The 24,651-nt window shown below is 37.0% G+C and overlaps 4 protein-coding genes and 2 pseudogenes across 4 annotated transcripts; 2 read left to right on the top strand and 4 right to left on the bottom strand.

Moving 5' to 3' along the window:
- Positions 1-998: 998 nt before the first annotated feature.
- LOC140816946 (gamma-glutamylcyclotransferase 2-1-like) lies at positions 999-3,995 on the top strand. The gene is made up of 8 exons (XM_073176464.1): positions 999-1,201; positions 1,305-1,437; positions 1,726-1,802; positions 2,391-2,447; positions 2,622-2,678; positions 2,830-2,870; positions 3,360-3,508; positions 3,625-3,995. Exons 2-8 carry the CDS (start codon positions 1,329-1,331, stop codon positions 3,777-3,779), a joined length of 645 nt encoding a protein of 214 aa, XP_073032565.1. The 5' UTR covers positions 999-1,201; positions 1,305-1,328; the 3' UTR covers positions 3,780-3,995.
- Positions 3,996-4,344: 349 nt separating this feature from the next.
- On the bottom strand, positions 4,345-6,330 carry LOC140815932 (probable plastid-lipid-associated protein 8, chloroplastic). Its single transcript, XM_073174975.1, has 4 exons — positions 6,076-6,330; positions 5,694-5,817; positions 5,148-5,327; positions 4,345-4,684 (listed from the first exon to the last, which is right to left on the bottom strand). Exons 1-4 carry the CDS (start codon positions 6,286-6,288, stop codon positions 4,485-4,487), a joined length of 717 nt encoding a protein of 238 aa, XP_073031076.1. The 5' UTR covers positions 6,289-6,330; the 3' UTR covers positions 4,345-4,484.
- Positions 6,331-6,892: 562 nt separating this feature from the next.
- Positions 6,893-10,193, bottom strand: LOC140815931 (COP9 signalosome complex subunit 5a-like). The gene is made up of 6 exons (XM_073174974.1): positions 9,676-10,193; positions 9,006-9,287; positions 8,778-8,925; positions 8,258-8,340; positions 7,428-7,505; positions 6,893-7,318 (listed from the first exon to the last, which is right to left on the bottom strand). The coding sequence occupies exons 1-6, from the start codon at positions 10,075-10,077 to the stop codon at positions 7,229-7,231; spliced, it is 1,083 nt and encodes a 360-aa protein (XP_073031075.1). The 5' UTR covers positions 10,078-10,193; the 3' UTR covers positions 6,893-7,228.
- A 596-nt stretch (positions 10,194-10,789) lies between these two features.
- LOC140816240 (uncharacterized) lies at positions 10,790-14,251 on the top strand (annotated as a pseudogene).
- A 1,365-nt stretch (positions 14,252-15,616) lies between these two features.
- LOC140816216 (putative clathrin assembly protein At2g25430) lies at positions 15,617-18,245 on the bottom strand. The gene is made up of 2 exons (XM_073175318.1): positions 17,882-18,245; positions 15,617-17,790 (listed from the first exon to the last, which is right to left on the bottom strand). The coding sequence occupies exon 2, from the start codon at positions 17,747-17,749 to the stop codon at positions 15,863-15,865; it is 1,887 nt and encodes a 628-aa protein (XP_073031419.1). The 5' UTR covers positions 17,750-17,790; positions 17,882-18,245; the 3' UTR covers positions 15,617-15,862.
- An 890-nt stretch (positions 18,246-19,135) lies between these two features.
- Positions 19,136-22,958, bottom strand: LOC140815861 (EIN3-binding F-box protein 1-like; annotated as a pseudogene).
- Positions 22,959-24,651: the final 1,693 nt, after the last annotated feature.

The following is a 24,651-nucleotide window of genomic DNA, read 5'->3' as shown; positions in this document are numbered from 1 at the left end:
CATAACACACATATAATTTCAAAAAAAAAAGATAGGTCTTATATATACATGAACAAATCTTGGTCATTCATCCTATCATGGAGACAATGTCTACATAGATAGGATGAAATAAACCAGACCAAAGACCACATATAAAATATCTGCAGATTCAGTGAACCTGGAAGATTAACAATTGACACCAATTCAGGGTTTTGTCATGTTGTTCTGGATATTGTTTTTATTCATTCAACATATGATGTACGAGTTGGTAGGATACTGAGTAACATCTACCACTTGTCATATATTGATTTTTTTTAACTTAAATTGACATATATTACAATAAAAATTAATATTTTTTATGGATTACCAAAATAAAAGATATGTCTCATAAAATACGATATGTGAGACCATCTCACATAAATTTTTGTCCAAAATTATTTTTATAGTGAGATACTTAATTTTTTTCAACGCAATAGTTGGAATGTAAAATAACTCTAAGTATATTAAACTTGTCAGACACAATTCACAGTCTTTCTACTATCGTCAGCGAAGGAGAGTCGTCGCCGAAAGTGGAGAATCGATGTCAAAAGAGCAAAAATGGACACACAAATGTTGTTGGTGAAAGATGAGAGAAAACGAGGAAAAATAGTTAAGTATTTTTAATATATAAAAAAATTAAATACGAAGTCATTTAATTTCAATAAAGAGTTAAAACTTAATATTTTTTAATATGTAATATCTTGTGAAAAGGTTTCATGGATTTTTATCCGTGAGACGAGTTAACTCTACTCATATTTACGATAATAAGTAATAATTTTGATATAAAAAATAATAATTTTTTTATGAGATAACTAAATAAAAGATTTTCATCTCAATATGGGATTTTTTAACAAATTTTATTTTTTAGTATTAAAGTCTAATTGGAGATTGATTGTAAATTGAAAATAGAGAAGTGGATTTTAGACTAATTTACCTGAGAAAAATTCCAAAATTGATTTTATTTAATAAATCATACTATAAATAAATTGCAAGCCTCTCCTCCACCTCATCTCTCCTCTCTCTCTCGCACTGACCGACGAAATCTTTAGACAGAGAGAGAGATCCAACAGAGATCGAAGGAAAATTCATCCACATCTCACCCTTTCGATTTTAGCCGAATCCCTGTTGCTCAATATCCATTCCGAATTTAATTCACGGCTCATTTGTTGCGTTTAATTCTTCTGTAAGTATTTTTTTTTAAAAAAAAAAACATTTTTTCCTTATTTGTTTTTGGTGTTGAGGATTTTCTGAGGTGGATTGTTGATCTTGCTTCTTTGCTTTGGAAGGTGTTTCTGTTCAAGCAACGGAAGATGGTATTCTGGATTTTTGGGTACGGGTCATTGGTGTGGAACCCAGGATTTGAGTATGACGAAAAGGTGATTGGGTGCATCAGAGACTACAAACGTGTATTTGATTTGGGTATGTTTCTTTTGTGTTTAATGGAATTTGTGAATCGTTTGTTTATTTTTTGGGTTAAATTGTGTTTTTATAAACTTTTAGCCAACCAAAGTCCAAACCCCTTCGATTTAATTTGAGTAATCTGAGTTTGTTGCTGCTAAAATCGAATCTGACATCTGCGCAATACGTTTTTCAGTTATTTAGTGTGATATATATTAGTTTCTTAAATTTTACTTGGATAATTTTCAGGACAATTCGAAGAATTACCACTATTCTATTCTTTATTACATTTATTTTTATGGTTTTCAGCCTGCATTGATCACAGAGGTACTCCGGAACACCCAGCAAGAACCTGCACTTTGGACGAACACGATGGAGCAGTCTGCGTAACGATTTTTCCTCTTAAACTTTTATTAATTTCCATAAGAAGCGTGATTGAAATGATTTTTCTACAATGCTATGAGCCACTCAGTAAATATCGAAATTCTTCTAGAGAGTGATACGGATAGGTGAAACATGTCTAGTGTTTGGTATCTTGTTTGTTCATGAATTAAAAGAAAAATTGAGCTGATAAATGTGCGTGGACCACAGGTCAAAATCTTTCTATGGAATGATTTCTTTCTTCTTAGGTGAACATAGATTATTGGTTCTGGAGGTCATGAAGAATTAGGTGATTGGATTAATTTACCTAAATTTGATGTAAACTTTAAGAAAAAGGCCAAAATTTTCCAACAAATCGAATCCTGATTTTGTCCATTTCATGTATAATTATCTTATTTTTTAATCTGAACCTTTTCTATTTTGTATGAGTTTTGACTTGTTAGATGATTGATTATGTAACTAAATGTTTTTCAAACTTTCAAGCTAAGGTCAATTTGGACAGCTATTTTCCATTTATTGTATGCTTCTCTTATTTCTGGATGTGCTCTTGGCTATTTTGGAAGGTTATCTTGAAATGTGAATTCTTATTTCAGTGGGGTGCTGCCTACTGCGTGCGGGGAGGGCCGGAAAAAGAAAAAGAAGCAATGGTGGTATGATAAGTTTATTTACTTGGTTCAAGCATAAATTTAATCTTTGGGATTGGACTTTTTCCTCGTATAAATATAATATAATGCACATAGTTGTATTATGTTCAACTGATTTCATAATTTGGTATCTTAATGTGGCATTCTGCATTAATTATCTTGTTTATCTATGTTTGTTAGTACCTGGAACGAAGAGAATGTGAGTATGACAGAAAAACTTTGGTAGACTTTTTCAAGGTGAGTTACATTTTTTTCCGGATTCTTGTTCCTTGTCCTTGTACTATACCATATTCAAATTTTTGCACCCACGTTTCATTCGCATAGCCATTTTGAATGCATGTCACTTTTTGTGGATGCTGATTTTCATATCTTTGTGTTCTTAATGCAGGATGAAGATTCGGAGATGCCCTTTATTACTGGGGTCATAGTGTAAGTGATTTATCTACCTCAAACATTCAACAAAAAAAGTTATGCTCTATCTGGTTTTAATTTCAGTGTTTTCTGGTAAAAAGTTTTTCAGAAAATATAGAGGTGAATGTGATTTATGTTGTGTTCTTTTTTGAACGACGCGTTTTTATTATGTATGTCATATCATGCTAAAAAGTATCGAGTTAGTCATGTCATGTATGATTTTTGGTGGTGTATATGGAATTTTAAAGTTTTTAAGTGTGGTATGTTAAGTTTATAATCACAGATCAACTTTTAAAAGCTGTGAAAAGCTAAATTGAGATTAATGATTATGTTGCATGGTGTTAACGTGAGATTAAATTTGTTTTGGAGAAAAAATTGAAAATGGAAATGAGGGTGTGATATTTGTTTGTCTTCTCGGTGATAAAGAGCATTGACTCGAAATACAAACAACTATGTGCTTGCTGTTTCTTCGGTTCAACAATGGTAGCTTTCCATTTCACTGGGCAGGTTCACATCCACACCGGAATTATCGAATAAGTACTATCTTGGGCCTGCCCCCTTGGAGGACATGGCTAAGCAAGTAGCAACTGCCTCTGGCCCCTGCGGGAACAATCGAGACTACCTTTTCAAGTTAGAGAAGGCGTTGTTTGATATTGGTAAATGCCCTGAATTCCATTTTTGATGTTAGAATAATAGACGATAATCTTTAGAAATTCTCTGCCCCGAATGAAGTCATTTTACAAGTTATAAATCAAACATTAAATCTATACAGGTCGTGAAGATGACAGCATTATCGAGCTCGCAAACGAGGTGAGAAAGGTCCTTGGAATTGTAGGAATCGTACCAAAGGAAATCAAGGTGTTTGGACTATCCCTCGTTCCACACACAGCTACTTTATCGCCTCGGAAAATTGCAACTGTTGCCTGAAGTTTCAGCCGTCGATGGCTGATAGGTGCTAACGCATATTACGGTTGAAAGATGATAGATTTTCCTCTAAATTGCTTAAGCTTTTTAAGTTTTCCTCGTTGAGTTGTAGTCTTTACACGTTAACAGATGATGAGTTTGAGCTGGGGATCGGCTTGCTGACGATGGTAACGTGGGGTCGAGTATCCAGTTTCGTTTTAATAAAAGAAAAAGTTCATGCGATCACAACCATTATTGCTCTGAAATCTTTCTTATAATGCATTTTCACATTATCGGAGAATAAGATATAAATTTCAACTTCTTTTTTCAGATATAACAAAATATGGGGGAGTTGGCTCTTATGCATGTCAACGTAATATTTTACAGGTTTTTTGCATTCACTTGCCAATATTTATGACAATTTTGTATATCTCAGTGCAAAAAGCATTCATCTTTTGATTCGAATGCCTTGCTGGTCACCATAAAAACCTATGAAAACGAATAATTTCGGAAATTTGGTAATTGATTTATGTCCGTTCTGATTATATCCATATAATAGCAGACAGGGTTTGAGTTTTTGGTAAATGCATTTTGTTGTGCTACAATTAACACGGAGCTTGGCATTATTGTATTTTCTAATCAAATTGTTCCATCAAAACGTACACTAATCGAACTGTACGTCGGGCATTTATATGTGTCGTAAAGAGCATGTTTTATAACCATATGTTTTCATGGGAGCGGTTCGCGTCTTTGAAAGACGAAGAGAGAACCTCTGGAACCCTTTCCAAGCCTGATCTTATCATCAATGTATGTGATTTGCAGCTTCACTTCACTCTCACCACCATATTTGAATTCCCATCCTCCAACTTTGAGTTCCGGTTGCTCGAATACGACTCGAACCCATTCTCCATCCAGGGCTGTCAATTTTCCTGTTTATCAGTCAAATTTATAGTCAGACAGAGTTTCATGGCCTTCAACACAGGTGCAGACTATTCCATCTGGTTCAAATACTAACTAGTCCTATACACACACACACACAATAAACATGAGTCGAGCTCTGATACATCTGAAATTATTTCCAAGTCAAATATGAACAGCTAGTGCATTTTGGTATGTTTACTATTATGAAATGTATTTTCCAGGATCACGCACTCTAATCAAAATTCGTGCTTTAACTCAATTTTTTAGACTTAAAATTTCACAAGAAACTTCAACTCATAGTTCTTTTTACAAATGTGCAATTCAGCTTGAAAAATATTAGCATTCAACTCACATTGCCTCACTCAATGAAGTCAAAGATACGGAAAAATTACAGTTAACCAGAAAATTTATCATACTACAGAGGAATAAAGGAAACCATAAATGCCCATGATCACAGGGGAAAAATATTACCGTTCAAACAAACCTCTCCATCTAACAATCCCAGAGCAGTAAAGGATACTCTGTTTATGACAGTATCCGGGGATTCAATGACCTGAATCATTTCCTTGGTTTTGAATATCATTCGACCAAATGCATTTCGATATCCACCACCTGGTGATGTAGGATTTGAGCAATAAAGAACATCCCATTCTGCAACAAGTTTTTTTTACAGAAGATTTCAACATTCATCAAAAGCTAAAATGTATCCAATGAGTAGTAATGTATAAGAAAGAGTAAAGGCAAAAGGTAAGTCAAGTCTTCGCTCTTCCCATTCGTAGAAGCGTCTCAAAGTACAGCAGAAAGCGAACAGTGAAATGGGCTAATTCATTATATGTTATACAATATATCTGCTAATTGGTAAATATGAGGACTACAGTCTATAAGTCAATGGATGAGCCTCAGGTAGAAACTTGGTTCGCATAGCACAGTGAAACGACAAAATTTGAATGCACCATTTCGATATATGTAAGAAATGATAGCTCGAGCATAGCATCATAGAGTTAGAGGGATGTTGACCTCCAAAAATAAGCGGGCACTTGGTCGGTTCAGCAACACACAATTTTTGCAATTCATTAGCCACTTCGGCTACCCTTTGGTGTTCATTTCTTGACAGCAGAACTCCTCTATCAGCTTGCATAACCTAATGAAACCAGAGATCTTAGTTTCTTTTTACTAAAAGTTCTAGCAAAGGCCGAACGAGAGATGAAAAAGCTTACGATTACGATCAAACAAACAGGGACAATAAATATATATCAAGATAAAAGTAAATTTTTTTGTTAGGGCGCTTTCTTTATTTCCCTTCCCCCACCTTTTTCTCTGTTAAAATACATTGTCTGTAAAAAGCACAATAAGATGAAATAAGACCAAATTCCCAACGAATAGGTGAAACTGATCACACCTGTGACAGAATGGATTCCACCAAGTCATCAGGCTTAGTCGACAGTGGAGTCGCCACCGACATCGACGCGTTTATTCCCGAGGCAGCGATGGCCGACACGCGGCGGCGAGAAATCACAAGGGCCTGTCCAAATTTCTTCTCTGGGAAAAAGGTCTTAGGAATCCTGACGGACGAATTCGCAGCAGCGAAAGAACACGCGACCACAGTCGCCATTCTCGACGAGTTTTGCCAGAAGCTAGCAAGACTTGAGTTGCAGTATACACGGAAAAATATGCGTGGGGCCCATTGAAAATCTAATCCATGAACCTCAACGTGCCACGTGTACGCATGTCTTTTTTCTGGTTATCCGGTTCGACTTTCCCGCAAAATAGAAAAAAGAAATTTTGTTCGTTGACAATTTTCAAATAGTTTATAATTCTAAAAAAAAAAAAATTCCCTTTGGAAGAAAAATATGAAGAAATCAATAATGCAAGGGAAAAAATTTATAGATATCAATATTCTACATAACTACTTTACTTTAAAATTACATATTTATTATTTAATGAAAAATTATATCTCTCATTTTTTTTGTCTGAATTAAGTTGTAGCTACTAAGATAGTAGGTATTTAAATGATAGTGTCTGGGTGAACAATTTAGATTCAAATTCATTTGCAATACCAGCATCCATCATCCAAGGTTTTGGATGAGGTCATATCATTTTGTGTTTGAACGAACAAAACCATGTCTTGAAACCTCAATTTTCGATTTAAAATCTACGGCCATGCTATTTGACTCCGCCATTTGATTTCAAATTCTGGATTATTTATATGAACAAAATTAAAATGAATTTTAAATCCATTGCCTGTCAAGTTGTTCAACGTTAGTAATAACAAAATGTCCTTGATCCTTAAAATCCTTGAAAGTTTTGCATCGTTATAAATATAACAACAAAAAGATGAAAAACCATCTATCTTGATAAAACCACTAACTTCCCATCAACAATGCTGCAAATTGTGTATGAAATTTCTAAGTCGAGCCAACGGATGGGATAATTACCCGAGTCTTGACAGATAAAAATAGACGATAATCATCGAATCCCCTCTTTGGTTGTCTGTAGTGAGTGCAAGAACAGCACCGGAAAATGATGTTCAGGCTTCAAAATCAGCCATTAGCTCAGGTTTCAACCATTGGTTCTGGCTCAGATGACTCAGCCTCAGATCGATTGCACTGGCAAACTGAATTGAAAAGTACATCCTTGATTACCTAGAATTGATGATAAACGAGGTACAGATCAACGGAACTCAACATATGCATTGTGCACATAAAAAAATGTGCAATAATGTTCGATGGTGAAGTGCTGAATCACAGATACCTGGGACATCAAACCATGAACCTGCTCCACAGTTATCTTTGCACTGTCGCGAGTGATCTTGTTAAGTTGAGATTCTTCCTGAAATACACAAAGGCAAGCGTCCACAGATTATGACAACATTTGCATGTTGAATTATTTGTAAATGCATATATTTATACATATATGATAATCTGGCAAAGAAAAATTGTAGCTACAGAGAATTATACACAAAATCGTTCCAAGTCTTAAAGCACTTCATGAGATGTAGTGAAGAAACACCAGACTGTCTTTAAGAAAGTCAAATGTGTTCATTGCTCACTAAGGCGGTCTACAAATAAATGTCATTGTTAGGGTCACAAAAATTTCGCTAATCTTCATTTTGTGTAAATCAACAAACTGGCAAAATGAATGTGATGACCCCAATTTGAGATCATGTGAACCGTGAACGACATGTAATTGCAAAATGATAATTAAATTTAGACTGTCTGGCAAAATATGATTAGTGAAGTTAGGAATATCTGGCGTTACTTGTTGCTATATAAAGCAAAGTTGATGAAAAATAAGGGATATGCAGAAAACAAAATTGTTTCTAAGTTGTATCTTCTGTTTTCCTTCCCCAATTCTACAGTTGTAAGCAAACTCAAGATTGCTCAAAAATTTGGGTGCTAACAATGCAATATAGCATCACTTGCATTACTAACTGGAAGTGGTATGCATCAGTGGAAGAAATTTGTAAACAGGGAGTATGGGAAACTGCCATATGAAACAAAAATGCAGCAGAAAACAGCATTAGCATACTCCGACTGGAGTTCTAGTATTATGCTCAAGTAAATTGCTGTAAATGCGCTGACCTCTTTCTTTCTTTGAGGGGCTGCTATCAAAGGACCAAAACGTGAATGCGCTAACTGATTTTCAGCTTGCTCTAGTTTCTCCGCTGCACAAGGTCAGAAGCATTAAACTAGTATTAAATACCAGAAGTTGTAGTTGCCGAGATAATTAAATGGACGGGCTGATGAACCAACAGCTGATGGTGGGGGGAAACCACTTTCTACTGAATTTGTTTGCCACCAATGGCTGTATGTTTTGATTCATTTTTTAAATCAGCTTTCAAAATCAACCATCATTCACTTTCAAAATAATTATCTTACAATTACAAATCATTCCATTACACTAGTCACCCCATAAATAAGTTTAAAATTTTTAAGATCCCACTCAATTTTAGAAAATGACTAAATCATGGATGCTTCAAATGACAACCTTCTAAAAATTTCATCAAGTCCAACAAGTATTTCAAAATTATTTTAAAAACTTTTCGATTAGATAACTAAAAACACACAACAAAAAGTCACCAAACATATCCAAGGAAATTACCTAGATCTGATATTTGACCAGCAACATAGTCTCCATTGCCAAGCAAAGGAGAAGACGATAGGGTGTTAACCCAATACTTATTCCATAGTAGGTCCATAAGATGAGAATCAAGAGATGACTTGAAGTACGTGATATCCAATGAATAATACTACATGCAAAAAAAGCCTGAGTAAGTGAGCAAATTCAGCACAGAGTGCTTCTTAGTTGTATGGAAACAGAAAGTTTTACCTGTTTGCAATGAACACCAAAGTCCTCGATTTTGTTCAAGGGGATTGTCTGATACTCAGAAACTGGTTCATCTGGAGGCTTATACCCTTCGGGGTATGTTCTAAAAGCACCGATCTCTACTTTTCCGGCAGAAACAGTCCTTGTTGGATCAATAACAACAGCCAGAAATGGCTCCTGGTATTGTTGGTTAAGCATTTGTGTGGAAACATCTATACCAGAAAGCCAACATCCATAACCAGGATGGGAATGGTACCACCCAACTACATTCTCTAACCGGCCGGCCTTCATAAACAAAATCAAAGGGAGGAAATTTTACTCTAGAAATGACATCCAAAATAGCTAACAGAAAGTTTTGATATGACATACTCACTTACGAAACACTCAGTGTTTACAGGACTTAAAATAATCGAGAAATCGCTCTTTACAATACCATAGAGAAATGGTCTGATGTCCAATAATTTATACATTCAACTCCCTGTCAGTTCTCTATAACAACAATGGCATTTCAAGCCAACCAGGCTTACAATACTCTTCACAAAGAGTATTGATTATCCACTAAATTCCTATCCATTATCCGCATAAAATCCCAAAGCTTCTCGCTTTTAAATCACAATAACATGAGCATGGAACATAAGCTCCAATAAATCAAAGCAATATTAAGCATAAGAACCTGCTTATTGGTCTGTGAATATTCCACCATATACTCGTACGCATCAGCCTGCGCATTAACCCTAGTTTCAGTGCCCTCGACGGGAAGGGCAAAAGCGTCCATCACAATAATCGCATCCCCGTCAGTTTTGCCCTGCATCAGGCCCATGACTTCAATGGTTCCTCCGGAACGCGCGTGGACAACCATCTTGAGCAGCGCTAAAGCAGAGATCTTCACCCGCTTGAAGTAGTGAGGATCGTTTGCCCAAGGCTTCTCTTGCTGGAACTTATCCTGCGCCGCCGAGTCATAGAAGAAGATAGCGTCCGACGCCGCAGCCGAGGAATCGCTGGAGGAGGCAGAGATGATATTATTCTCCAGCTCCCATGTTTGCCGAGCAATCGCCGCCGATGAAAAGGAATCCATTGTTGAAGTAGAAAGCTAAACCCTCATGCCAATCTGCTCCAGTCTCTTTATTTTTCCTTTGGAATTTCCGATTTTCGTTGTCACATATTAGATTAGACCTAATGAATAATCCACACGGAACACACAAATTTACCATAGTATTTTTTTGGGAAAGAATCGGTTAAATGTCACATGTTTGATTACTCAATGTCAAATTCTTTTTTTTTTCATTTCATCAAGTCTTTTGTGATACGATTTCACGAATTTTTATATATTAGATGAATCAACTCTATCGATATTCACAATAAAAATTAATACTCTAAACATAAAAAATGATATTTTTTCATGGATGATCAGATAAATCTCACAAAAATGAACGATACTTTTGACTTTTAAATTGATGGGAGAACTAATTTGGTAGAATTCTATCTAATTTTGTATCAAGTTCGTTTTGTACTATTATTTTATTTATAAAATGGAGAGCACATATATATATATATATATATATATTTAGTATAAAATGATGACAAAAATTTATGTGAGACGATTTTACGGATCCTATTTGTGAGACGGATCTCTTATTTGGGTTATCTATGAAAAATTATTATTTTTATACTAAGAATATTGCTTTCTATTGTAAATATCGGTAAGATTGACTCGTCTTACAGATTAAAATTAATGAGACGGTTTTACATGAGACTCACTCTAAAATGAATAGGAAACAAGGAAAAACAAACAATAATGGAGTGTAAGATGAAAAGACTATAAAGTCCTCATCACCAACCATGAATTTCCATTCCATTTCATCAGCTCTCAGAAAATAGACAGACCCTATCGTCTCCACTTTTACTTCGCGATTCTCGGACTTTGAGAATAACCAGGTTCATCTCTCCTCCTCTCTTACATGTGTTATATATATTTACGAACTCAATAAAGATTCCGATTCTTGATGGGGGTTGGGTGCTGCCTTCGGGTGTGAATCAATTAGCTAAGTTGACTTTTGGGTGACGGTGGTTTGGATTTCTTGATTATTCCATGATGGCCGTGGGTTGCTTTATTGGACTTGCTTCACGTTTTTTTGGTTGATTGTTGGGTTTGATGCTGTTTTTGGGATTTTGCAAGTGTTGATCATCCAACCCGTGTGGAATTCGCGCCCCCCCCCCCCCCCTTCTTTGGCCTCATTTCTATGTGAAATGTTGATGATGAGAACCGTTTGAGATTTTGTTCGATTTTTTGTCGTGAAAAACAGATTTGCTCTTTGGGAGTCTGGGATTGTTGTGAGGTAGTTTTTGGACCCATGGTACCTCCTTTTGAAGAAGTTGAAGTATGAAAACCTATTGGCTGTGAGGAAAAATTGTTTTTCTAAGCTTTTTTTCCTTACCTGTCATCGGTTGAAATCAATCATGTGTTGATTTTTAAAAAATTCCTTAGTTCCAGACATGCCTTCATAATTACAATTGTTTATAATCTATTTCCCATGAATTTCTGTTTATCTCGGTTATGACCGAGAGCAATGGTACTTTCTCTTTGAATTTATGTTCATTCTTCATGCAGACGTACTTAAATTTACTTTTGAGGAAAGAAGCGGCGATCCGATTGATTGATAGTTACCTAAATATCTTGTAAGAAATATTTTACATAGCTTGTGCTTGGTGAAATGCAAATATTTATATCTGAAAGCTGTGGGGTTAGTGTTTTGCTTTTTTGTTTACTTGTGGTGAATCACATATATAATCAGGGGAATGGTCGAAAAGTGATTCGAAAACTGGGAGGTAGACATGTTTCTCCTCCAAACCCAGATTATTTTAACAACTGCTTCTTTGTGATTATTCCAATGACTGCGGAAAAAAACTTTACACCCTCTTTGTGACGTCCTACAAGTTCACTGTTGTAACAGACAATAATGAGCTAGGACTTCTAAAAAAATTTGGCGTAATCTCCGCAAAGTTGTAGTTCAACACCACCAAAACATCAATACTTAATCAATTCATATGATCCCACAAACCTAATGCATTTCCCCCGAACTAAATTCAGCACCATCAGCATGCGCTATTAACGCAAAGATAAATCTGAACATTGATATATGCCATATAAATATATCAAAAGACATACAGGCTAGGCATAATTATAATTTTCAATTCCTTGTTCATTGCTTGGAATACTTTTTTGCATGGTGAACTTATTAGGATAATTGTGAAGCTACTAATTATTCTGACTCTAATATTTTGACCGGAAGGCATGAAGGCTCTTGATCCATGTTTCAAGAGACTTAAAGTTTAATTCTCTGTGCCTGCTTTGAGACATTGGAAAAGAGGGCTTTAGCCCATACACAACTGGAATGGAGGAGATTCATCTGTATACAAACTGGGATGATGTTATTTGTCCTATCTGCTTGGAGTTTCCACACAATAGTGTTCTCCTCCAATGCACATCGTATGATAATGGATGTCGGCCATTGGTATGCGGCACAGACCATTTGCAATCAAATTGTCTCTATCGCTTCAAACAAGCAAGTGGGATGTCATCTGGATCTAAATCACCAAGTTCTGTTGAAACTAGACAGTTTTTGGATTCGGAATCGGATGTCAAACCGGCATGCCCCTTGTGTAGAGGAGAAGTTACTGGTTGGATAGTGATTGATTCAGCTCGTGTACACCTGGATGATAAGAAACGCCATTGTGAAGAAGAAAAATGTGCATTCTCGGGCACATACTTGGAACTTCAAAAACATGCACGACTAGTGCATCCTCATGCTTTCCCTTCAAAAATCGATCCTGCTCGCCAACTGGATTGGGAAAATTTCAACAATCTTCCGAGATAATTGATGTTTTAAGCACTATACAGTCGGAAATTCCTCGCGGAGTTGTTCTAGGTGATTATGTGATAGAATATGGAAATGATAACTCGGGAGATGACTTTGACGACTTCCCTGGGGACAAGGGAAATTGGTGGACATCCTGCATGTTATATCAGGTATTTGACAATTTTCGGGCATCTAGAAACAGAAGAAGATCAAGAGTCGGTGTTTCCAGAAGAGGAAATAATCATTTGAGTTTCGATACTTCAAACTCTGATGAGGGTTCTATATCATCCATAGAATATCCCGATTTTAGACCCCCTGTAGATACTGTTGACGTGTTTGTTAGTGCCAGGGAAGTTTCAAGGGGAAGAGTTGATCAAAACAGGTGAGTGAATGCACCAGTTGTTACTATTTTATATTTCCCATGATGTGGAAATTTGTTATCTTTTGATCTTTCATACTCAATAAAAATTGAGATTATGAACAAATTAAATTTCTGGATGGTTCATTTACATTATATATTTTACATATCTGTTTAAGTTTTTTAAATTTTTTACTAATTTTCCATACTTGTTTGTTGACAAAACCGTAAAAAAGGCCTATCACATCACCTTCAATTTTTGTTTTGTTGCTTGGATATCATATCTCTCATGTACTTTCCACAGCTCTCGAAGACGTCGCTCTCGGTTCAATGACATCTAGGTAAGCAGTATTTACTGGAAGAAACACCTTCCTCATTTTACGATTATATTTTAGAGTAAGATGCATGTTGGGTGCAATAATTTGTATTATATTGCCACACATTTGAGCGGTAGTTGACGCATTGAGGAGGTGGTAGGCAAATTGATAATCTGTTACAAAATGTTTAAAATTTCACCTGTAATTTCTTAAATACAAGAACCATCCCGACACTAGAAAATCTTATTTTTCCCGAAATATGTGATGTTTTTCGCTTCGCCTCCTGAGTCATCAGGCATCAAGTTTAGTCCAAGCAACACCATATCTTTTTGCTTTGCACTGTCTCTCACCCTGAAATAATATTACACATGCCCAAATAAATCGACTTTTATGTTTCTTTAGCTTAATTCAGTATCCAGATTATTTTTTCTACGAATTTGGTAATCTCTATGTCCATTGTATAACAGAATGCAGCTAATCCTTGGTATGGAATGCGAACTAATGCTTGCAAATCTTGCTTCACCGGTTAGTGAATGGGATCATGTTTGGAACTTCAATTACATGTAAAATTCCTAGTTGACATATTTACTCAGATTTCCATTTCCTTCTTTAGTTAGCACTTCTTGCCTAATTTATAATTCCCCTCTTGGAGGAAAGTTTGTTTGAGGTTTGAAATTTATGGACACCGTTGTATATTATTTGTTTTAGTTGCTATTACCCAATCTTCAAGTCGATTTAACTATTAGAATTATCCAAATAGTTTGTGGACAGGGATATCGTATCATGTTCGTTTATGTGAGTTCACTAAATTTTCAGAATACTCTGCAGTCGTTGTTCTTGATGCAGTAATTCTTTGTCATTTCGGGTATAATCTTGAGTAGTACTCAAGTATATAGATTGATCCTCCTACTTTTTTGTGCCTAATCCTTCATGTGAATAAAGCACTGCATATTTTGACTGTTTCAGGGTGAAAAACTATGCTCAATTGCAGACTTTGGAGCTTCTGGATTCTAGTCGTGAAAGTTCATCCAAAAAAATAGAAATCCATCAAGCGCAACCTAAAAGAAAAACTTGACAAACAAATTTCTGTGTTTTATTGTGAGCTTTTTTATATGTAACGTGTGTATTTCGACTGCTATAATGTAATAAATTTTCTTGAGCATTAACCTTTATGAACAAAAGATGGTGGTTGTTTTTTTTATGAAATTTTGTTGGTGCGAGATCTTTGAAAATTTGTTGAGTAGTTTAAAAAATAGTAATGATTCAGATAATGGGGTCATAATTTATATGCATTATAGTTAGTCATCAATTAATTATTATCATTAAATTCGTAATGTAATAAAAGGTCATAAATTAATCTAGAATATGCCAATCCAACCACTGTTTGGAAAAATCAAAGCTGGTTGAATATGAATAATAAATAACGCGTTGCTGGTTGAAAAATATTATTTTACTTGGTCAGATTAAAAGGTCATAATTAATCTAGAACGAATATTATTAATTATTAAATCTCCGGAGAATATTCTTTTACTTGGTCAGACTAAAAACTCTGTGTCTCTCCATTTTCTCCATATTTTTCATTATTTCTCCTATAATCTCTTATTCACTTCCCACATATTATACCTTGAAAGAATTACCAAACTTTACCAAAGAATCTTCTTACACAAAGGATTCAATTGGATAACTAGAATTCATAGATTAATTTTGAGCTCAATAGAGAATGCACTGATTGTAGAACACCGGCGTAGCTGGGACGTTATTCGCTCTTACTTGTGGAAGATAGTTTTTAGATGTTCTTGAATTCTATGTTGGGAGATTCTACGACCCAAAGAAGCTATTAATAAACTTAAGATATGCAAACTTCTTGGAAGCTAAAATGAGGAGGGACCAAAGTTTTTAAAGAAGATGCTCCACCAATGGAGGAAGAAGCTTGACGCTTTCCCTTTGCATATGGAATCTGGGAAAGCGAAAAAGGCTCGTTGGATTCTTTTATGCTCCCGACCAGGAACCATCCATAGCCGGTGGCAACAGTACCCGGACAACTTTCCAAGGTGCATTTCAAGTTGGATTTTCAGACAGAAATAAACGCAACATAGTAGCTACCACTAAGATATTAATTCAATACAAAAAATTAAGGTTTTTGGACGGGAGATTGTTGAAAAATCTCGAATTGTATTACAGAAAAAAATTCATAAACGGAACAAAGTCCCTGCGATCACATTGATGTCCTTTCTATGCCCATGGTCACGCACAATTGCAAGCAATATAACATATAATGCAAAGGAAAAAACAAGAGTGATACAATGTTTAAGTAAACTTGCTGAAAAATCAGTAATGCATGAAGTGATACCCATAAGGTCCATTTACTGGTGGCATTCCATAAGGCTGTGCGGTGGCACCGATCTTGTGCAAACTGGTTTGACCTTGCATGCCTTCTCTCGAATATTGTTGCCATACCATCTGCTCCTGAGATAACAAGTGCTGCTTCTTTTCCATATCCGACATCTGCACATATGCTGGCGGGGGAATGCTCAAAGATGCAGCAAATGGATCTCCTCCGACAGCCTGGACTGTTCCATCTGGTGCAGGGAGTGCTAACACTGGAGTTTTGCTTGTTCCAGGACCTGGCAATACCACACTGCTAGCACTGCCACCACTCAATTGAGTCGTGCTCACGTGTTGCCGAACCACTCCCTGATCGTACATACCATTCAACAGTAAAGGATCCAGTCCCCCGCCCATTGCAGCCTTCTGCTTGGACAAATTACTGGCAGACTCGACCAGGGCTAGTTCCCAATCAGCCTTTCCACTCTCGGATGCAGGATTTTGCCAAGCAGAAGTCACCTCTGGCTCTCCGTTCGAAGGGAATGCTTCCCACGAGCCAGTCCCATTGTTTGCCACCGGCCCAGCAAACAGCGCCAGAGCGAATTTATTGCCTTGATCATCAGCAGTCACTCCCTCATCCCGTAGATCCACTAAATCCCGAGTATCTTGGACAATGGGCTTAGGCATCTCTGGCTCAGGTGGTGGATGGGGGGTATAGTTTTCTGGAGGCGGCAATGCTTTGATCTCATTCACATCAGACACCAGCTCCTCCCCTTGAGCAACTGGCTCGATCTCCACCTTTCTTTCAGGGCTCTTCATTGCCTTAGCCCTGTCCCTCACAAACTCCCCCAAAGTCTCCAGCAGCTTACTAGTAATCTTCTGCACTTCTGGATACTCGGAAGACCTCGCCACCCCTACATCTTTGCACCAATTATAGAATCCTACCAGCTCATCAATCTGCTTAGCTGCGCTACCATAGGCATCAAAAGCTTTCACACAATCTTGATACTCCATATCAAAGAACTTATCTAGAAGTACTGCCAGAACCTCGCACACATCAGCATAGAACTTGAAGCTCTCCTTGACCATTGCATACAGTGCCACCAGAATCATCCTCTCATTCTTGGCTAGACCCGTGGGTCGACACGACAAGAGCCGGTCCAACAGTCTCTGCAAATGACCCATCTTCCCAAGAACCCTCTCCGGCTTCATTTCCCTCAGTGGGGTAAGATCTTTCCTCCCCTCAGCAGATTCTCTGACGTCCCCAGATGACTGCGATCTGGGCATTCCATAACCCTGTCTGTCCCGAATTTCATTGAAATCATCATATCCCCTGTTTGATCCTGGGGGCGATCTATAATTAGGCAGATCCTCTCTACTGCCAAATCCTCTCATTTCAACCCCATATCCACTCTGTTTCCGATCATAAACCATCAACTCAAGTCTCTGATCCAAGTACAGAGCATAGGTTCTCACAAATGTGGAATGATCCCATGAATTGGAATGAGCCTCATCACGGAAATCCGACAAGTTCAATAATCTAGTCCCCCTTCTAGTAGCATACAAGATTTCCTGCTGGAAAACAGCATCTCCGTCGTTGAGCAAACGGTGAATTAACATCAAACACTTGAGGGCAACGATCCAATCCCGAGTCTTCCCCAATCTTTTAGATATAGCAACAACACAAGCATTAACATAACCACGAGAGAGCGAGTTCAAATGGAGAATTTCCCTAATATACTTCTCGGATGCCGGGTCATCATCGTGACTGGTGGCTTTGACTATGGCGACTTCCAGCTCCGGCGCCATGTTGCTGGCAACCTTGGCGATCCCGATGCTGGCTTGGTCCTTCACCGTCCCGATGGCTTTCCGAATCGTGGTCGGCGGCATGGCTTGAGCTAAGTTTCTTCCGATATCCTGCGCTCAAAATTCTGGGAAAAAAATGGAAAACTTCGATGATGTACAAGCTTCGATGGTCAAGAAAACGAGACCGACAACAAATGGGTTTTGAAGTTTACTCACCTTTAAACAATGAATCACTTAGATCTAGATGATGAACCCTGGAACAGAAATCCACCGACAGATCTGGTCTTCTGGGCTTAAAAGTATAATCTTTGAAAATGTAAAAAGAAGAAGAATAAGAAAACGAGCAGAGCTGTCGGCTGCAGACAGATAATGCTGAAAGCGTGTTCGAATTGCAGGCAGGTAAATTTTATGGTGAGCGGGCGGTTTATGGTTTGGTAATGGATCACTAGATTTGGTGCGAACTTCGGGAGGAAATAGAAGGGAAGTTGACCCGTTCCGTTTGAAATTACATTAAATGTAAGAAATGGAGGATTGAATATGAATCAGATATTACGGTTTTCTCCGCGGGTTTGGATCACACGGGAGAAAACCTAAAATGAAGTGGGTTTGATGATTTTTCAAATCTCCAAAGCAAATAAAAATGGGGTTTAAGAAAGTTATTTTTATCTCTGACTTTTCTTAATAATTTTAAAAAAAACTCAAATTCATATCATTCAAATCCCATTTACGAAACAAAATCTCATGATAATTATGGGATTTTATTATTAATTTTTGTTTATTAAAATCGTGAATTATAAAAGTTTGTATTGTTTTAAATAATATTAGTATTTATATATGTAATTAGATTATTATATCAACATGGTGGATTTGAAGATTTTTTTGGTTAATTCAACCGATATTTGAAACGATAATAGATGAGGATTTAATTTAGGTCGGAAACGATGACGATAAATCTGACCTACCTCGATGATTGTCCGACAATGACCGGATAATACCCACGAAATCCTTGTAAGTCTCAAGTTAGAGATTTGTGATGGCACAATTCCTAAACTAGCTCTTTGATGTGGTTACCAACTACGAGAGCCAGATCTCTTAATGCTCTGTCGATGAGCTGGGATGAGAAATCGAGGCGAATGAGGAGAAAAAAGGAACATGGCCTAAGATAATCATTTCTAATACAACATGCCAAACGTAGGCTATGAGCCTGCTCTTGAAGCTCAAGGTCCGGAGATCATGATTCTGGAGCGTGCAGGTGTGGGATTTCTAAATCAATAGCAGTGGAACATGTTGCAAATCTTTTAGGTTGGTCTACGAATTGCTTCTTGTATAAGATCAAAGTTGTCGGGTTATTTAAATCTTAGTTCGTCAACCTACTTCAGGGTTAGTAACCTGTCCTTCTGGTACCGTAGCTGCGTAAAGTAACAGGTATAATAACCCATCTTAAAGAAAGTTAAACATAAACAAGAAAGATACATAAAAGTGCACTTTTATTCAGCGATAGACAACTGATACCACAATGGTAACAGCAACGGAACATTCAAGGAGTCTTACATCACGTGAAGGCTGCAAGGGGGACGACAGTTTACAAGAAAAGAAGCCTGCAAAACCAGGGTTTGGTAAACACAAAAAACAACCCTATCATAAAGACAAGGTTATCATGGCAGACTACAAGTAATATCTGCCATGACCAAAGCCCACGAAAGCAAGGCAACAGACGTCGAACAGCCAAAACCAACCATGAAACAACCCTCACACCGACTCAATCAAAACATGAAACACGATAACATATGCAATGTAGAAGACTCGGTGAAGCCGAGACTTCTATATACCCTAATAAGAAGAGAGACCGCTTGAAACAATGCAAAGATTCAGCACCCACCGTCCTCGGTATATTCTCAGCTAAGTGTGGCCCAGTAGAAGGATAGCTCCCATCATAGAGAACTAAAATTCTTGAAACAACTTTCTAATGGAATGAAAGCTGCAAAAAAGGGTTACCAAGCCACATTCACCGGAAAAAAGTAAGGCCGAAGACGGACACTGAACCAGGTGACAAAGACCCATATACCAATGGACCCAAAAACAACTCGAACTAACTGCTAGCTAACAAGACGTTCATGGAGCAAGTGGACATTTATGCTCGGTTCACCATGTTAATAAAGAACATCACACCTCCAAAGCTGCTCTAGAAGCAGATCAATACTGCTGCTGCTGATTCCATTGCAGTGCCGGATGTTAAGCCCCACCAAAGTCTTGCCCAAAACTCCCAAGAAAGGTAAGCTCTTGTCGGACACAAAAGAGCAACCTGCCAGGGAAAATATCTGTAAATTTAGCTGCTCAGCACCAGACAAGGTCGCAATCCCAGAATCAGTTATTCCACACTTCGAAACATCCAACTCGGTTAGCACTGAGCAGTTCTGGGCAATTTCAGACAAGGTGATGTCTGTGAGGTATTTGCACCCATCAAGATTCATAAGCTCAAGTGTTTCCCCGTGCAGCTTAGTGATAGCCACAACTGAGTTGTCAGTCAGATTAACAGACCCACTAAGATTTAGCTTATTTAAACCAGCTTCCAAACTGCGAATAAGAGGTAGAAGTCCAGTATCAGTTATTCCCTGAAGGCCACTGAGTTCAACTTGAGTCAGTTTTGGACACATTCTACCCAATACGGCCAATCCAACATCACCAAATCCTGGACAGTTGTGAATGATCAATGATCGGAGCGAATGGCATATGGAAGTCAAAGGAAACAGAAAATTTATGTCCCGAATCCCCAAACAATTTGCTAAAGCAAGAGCCTTGAATTTTCCACCACAGTTTGCAAGGATATGGAATACCCCACATTGTGTGATCCTGTGGCATTCCTCCAATTGAAGACTCTCAAGTGACACAGCAGCTCTGGCCAATTTCACAATTCCAGTATCTGAGACAAGGAGATTTTTTCTGAGTCCAAACAGCTTCAGATTTGGGCAACCATCCCCCAAAGCTTCAAGCCCAGAATCAGAAACACCTCCACATGCAGTAATGGATAAAACTTTCAGCTTCTGCAAACCTTGACCCTTACCCATAACCCAGAAACCCCTATCATTGACATTCTGGAGGTCAAGAGTGCAAGATCGGTCATTGCACTGCCATAGTGTCCGACGACAGCAAGAGAAACATCACTGATGTCAAGCGCCTGAAATTTAGCTTTTGACAAGACATGACCAGCGGATGAAAACAGACTCACAATTCCCTGGTCACCTATAAGTGTGCAATTTTTAACAGTGATGCACTTCAAGTTGGGGCAATAGCGGCCCAAAGCTTTCAAGCTTTCATTACCAATGTTTGTGCAGGACTCAATTGTAACCGACATCAAATTGGGACAGTTCATCGCAATGGCAATTAATCCTATGTCTGTGATTGCAGGACAATGACATAGGTCAAGTTTCTCAAGAAGACGTGCTCCACTTGCAATTTCCAAAAGCCCTTCATCACCGATTGATGATAAGTTCCACAGGGAAAGATATCTCAAAGAAGGGCAACCACGACCAATAGCTCTAAGGCCAAGATTTGTCAGACCACGGGTAGAACTGCTCCCACGAATGGAAAGCTTTCCTAAACCTCCACGACTTCCAGTTCCTACAGCAATAGATGCCAATCTCACATCAGTTGCTTTCTTCCCTTCTAAGCATCGGGAAAGAAAACCATCTGAATCAATTCCTTCAAATTCCTCGTTGCTCGAATCATCAAATTCAACCTTCTCCTTAGGCTTGAATGCTTCATCCTCCTTCACAGATATAGATGTATTATCATGCTCCTCGGGGCCAAGATTACCTTTAGCCGGGAATATTTCATCTCTATGGATGCTACTCAGAAGCATAAGCCAGCGCTTTGAGACAGAGGCACAGGCACTCCTCTCTTGCCCTCCTGAGAGACGTCTGAACACCTCAAAGAGGCATGCATCAGGAAGAACCTCAATAGATGGCTGCGGCTTAACCTCTCCAATGAAAACGAATGGAGCACTGACATGAGACCTTTTCCGCGGGAAATACACGTCCACATGGCGCCCAAGAGGAAAAAACAAATTTGAATCCTTGGGATTTGTATGCATAAACCCCCCAGAACAAAAATCATCAACACCTGTAACCAAATTAGGAAAACTGACATCAGCTTATAATTATAATATATAACTAATCGTTTTTCAAGAATTATAATATATCTCGTTTTTTGTTAATAATGAGAAATTTCCGGGACAAATATGCAAATTTCAAATCTAAAGCTGCACAGTAACAGCAAAGGGACCAACATATCATGAATAAGTGGAGAAAGCACACGAGAAGTCAAGAACGGTATGCATAACCAGCAACCAAATCCCACAGTGAGGAAGCACAAATATCCTCAAGTAAACGCACATAGTCTACTAAGTCTAATTCACTGGAAAACACCAAGAGGAAATCGGATGACAGGATCCGGCGCATTTGGATTTCAAATACTTGATACAACTCCACTTGAATTGCATTGTCAACTTTCCAATACATCAAGTATTTCAAGCCAATTTTTTAGCATTTCAAGTACCAAGTGATTGGGGTCATTTTAATTCCATTCACAAATGAAATTCATTCCATCTTTCTAAGCAAAGGCCCAAGGAAGTGAGAGATTATTCTACTACCCCCACAATAATTAAATATCACGCTAAAAATAAAAATTTCAAAAAACAAGGAATCAATAACAAAAAGACAACCAAAAGATTATAAAACAAAATTAGAATTAAGACAATAAAAACTTCAGATGTTAATTAACACGCTAGATACTGAACTTCAGATTTAACCATTTGAGTACTCCAGATGTGCAAATACAACAAAATAGCAAGATCTAGAAAACAAACACTACACACGGGTCTAAAGATGAGAACTTTAACCCAAAATACATGAATTCAGATAATATGACTCGAATAAAAAAAATTCAGCCTGTCTACAGATAAAAAGCAGTCCCAAAAAGATGTGCGGAGCATACCACTGAAATCGAAGACTTTAGACATGGGAACAGCGTGTACACCGCAGGAAGGTGGAATCCGGAGCGTGGAAGCCAAAAAAAACCCTCCCTCTGGCGAGAGCAAAAACAAGCAGATCCAAGAAGAAACACACGATGAGGAGAGAATCAAGAAGAACAAAATGCATCCGAGAAGAACCAGAGGCCAAAAAGATTATCGAAGAAAACCCTATGGAATAGGGCAAAAAAGTAGCCAACCAGGAAGGAAGAGAGGAGAAATACAATGGGAAAATGCGTTGATCCAAGATTGTGGGTGTATTTCTTCTACTGCATATCCTCGCTAATTAATTAAATATTATTATTTTTGGAGGTACGTGGGGCCCATCTTCATGGCATGCAATGAATCAAGACTGTAACTTTATTACTACGTTCAATGTTCCTTCTTCCTACTAAACCCCAATATTTAATTAATGTTTTCACCTGTTCCAACCATCTTGGGGTTTATTTCATGTTATATATAGGGTAACTATTCATATGATAGAATAAGGATCAAAATTTAACCACACATACATGATGTCTACTAATTTTTTTAAAATCACATATATATATGAATCTTGTTCATCCAAATCATGTGAAAGCAGTGCCTCTTAAATAATATCGACTTAACCTCCATCTTGTATCATCACCAAATATACCAAACCCCAATATATTAAAAAAAAGCCGTTTGTCAAATATTTAGGTAATAATATTTTAAACAATAAAGTTATAAAATTTTAAAAATACAACTTTTCTTATATAAATGATATAATTATGTTAGTTATATATATCAAATTTTTCGGTCTGTACAAGATTTTGGTACGATATGAATATAAATTTTTTTATACCATAATTTTCAATACGCATGATATATGTTTTTTTATTGTGGTACGATATGTTATGATTTATCATCTCTATCTCTAATTATAATGGGAGAGTGAGTTGAATGATATCGTTATCATTTTCTCATACACATACATATATCTAAGAAGATAGATTTTGTTGCATCGAGTGATTGTAATACTTCGGTAAATATTTTTACCCTAGAATTTTTTTACTCTATCAGTTGTTTTTTACTCATCTAGGTCTTTTCATGTTAATTATCCAACAACGATTAGATAAAATCTCTAAAAATTGCATATATAAATATAAACAATCCTTTTCTATTAAACTAGCTTTCGTGGTTGAGTTATGTTCAAGTTTTATATATATATATAAAATGTATGTGTGGTTATTATATCAATAATATTTTGAACAAGTGGAGCACATTGTTTTATCCCCCAAAAGTTTTTTAAGTTTCGCAAACCAAGAGGGCTTTTATTTAATTGCAATGAAGATAACGACAACTCATGCATTCATATTTCAATTGGTAATTTGTCCATAGGAAACAAAAGTAATGCATCATAACCCCCATTAACTAATATAAATTTTATTTTGTCAATACTAAACAAATTTGCAAATCTCCACTTGCCTTTAATTTTATTTGGTATAAAGTTGGTAGTAGTAAGTTGTTGAAAAAGAGTTGTTATTTGTTATTTGCATTTCATAATTTCATCTGACGGAAAATTGAATTATAATTTATTTTCTCTTCTATTTACGACAATAATATTTAAAAAAAATTAATTAATTGTATTTTATAAAATTATCTATAGTATATTGAGAAATAAATATTCAAAACAAAAGTTAGATCATCATCTAAAGTAGCAACCCGATGCCTCGCGAGAACAATTAAGAAATTTCGTCCGACACGGGACGTCCGCAATATTGAAAATGGATGAAACGAGTAGGGATATGTAAGCCAATGGACTAACAGTTTGTTTGGATGTGCGAAATTGAATGTTGCATTTGGATGAGCGGATTCGAAGATACAGATTCCAAATCTATAATGACAAATCAAGTGGTTTGTTTTGGTAAATTTATTTGATTCGTTATTCTCGAGCAACGGCTCAAATTATATGCAAACATATTTAAATATGTTCTGA

The sequence above is a fragment of the Primulina eburnea genome, chromosome 16 (genome assembly GCF_022965805.1).
Source record: "Primulina eburnea isolate SZY01 chromosome 16, ASM2296580v1, whole genome shotgun sequence".
Taxonomy (NCBI): domain Eukaryota; kingdom Viridiplantae; phylum Streptophyta; class Magnoliopsida; order Lamiales; family Gesneriaceae; genus Primulina; species Primulina eburnea.
The sequence above is the reverse complement of the archived record's forward strand: the minus strand, read 5'-3'. Positions and strand labels throughout refer to the sequence as shown.

Coding starts and splice junctions, on each gene's coding strand:
- LOC140815932 (XM_073174975.1), bottom strand. CDS start 6,288: ATGGCGACTGTGGTCGCGTGTTCTTTCGCTGCTGCGAATTCGTCCGTC. Junction 5,328..5,693: donor GTGCCCGCTTATTTTTGGAG/GTCAACATCCCT, acceptor AACTTGTTGCAG/AATGGGATGTTCTTTATTGC. Junction 4,685..5,147: donor TGGAGAGGTTTGTTTGAACG/GTAATATTTTTC, acceptor ACTGATAAACAG/GAAAATTGACAGCCCTGGAT.
- LOC140816216 (XM_073175318.1), bottom strand. CDS start 17,749: ATGCCGCCGACCACGATTCGGAAAGCCATCGGGACGGTGAAGGACCAA.
- LOC140815931 (XM_073174974.1), bottom strand. CDS start 10,077: ATGGATTCCTTTTCATCGGCGGCGATTGCTCGGCAAACATGGGAGCTG. Junction 7,506..8,257: donor CCCCTCAAAGAAAGAAAGAG/GTCAGCGCATTT, acceptor TGTGTATTTCAG/GAAGAATCTCAACTTAACAA. Junction 7,319..7,427: donor TTCATGGTTTGATGTCCCAG/GTATCTGTGATT, acceptor CATCAATTCTAG/GTAATCAAGGATGTACTTTT.
- LOC140816946 (XM_073176464.1), top strand. CDS start 1,329: ATGGTATTCTGGATTTTTGGGTACGGGTCATTGGTGTGGAACCCAGGA. Junction 1,803..2,390: donor AACACGATGGAGCAGTCTGC/GTAACGATTTTT, acceptor TTCTTATTTCAG/TGGGGTGCTGCCTACTGCGT. Junction 3,509..3,624: donor GAAGGCGTTGTTTGATATTG/GTAAATGCCCTG, acceptor AAATCTATACAG/GTCGTGAAGATGACAGCATT.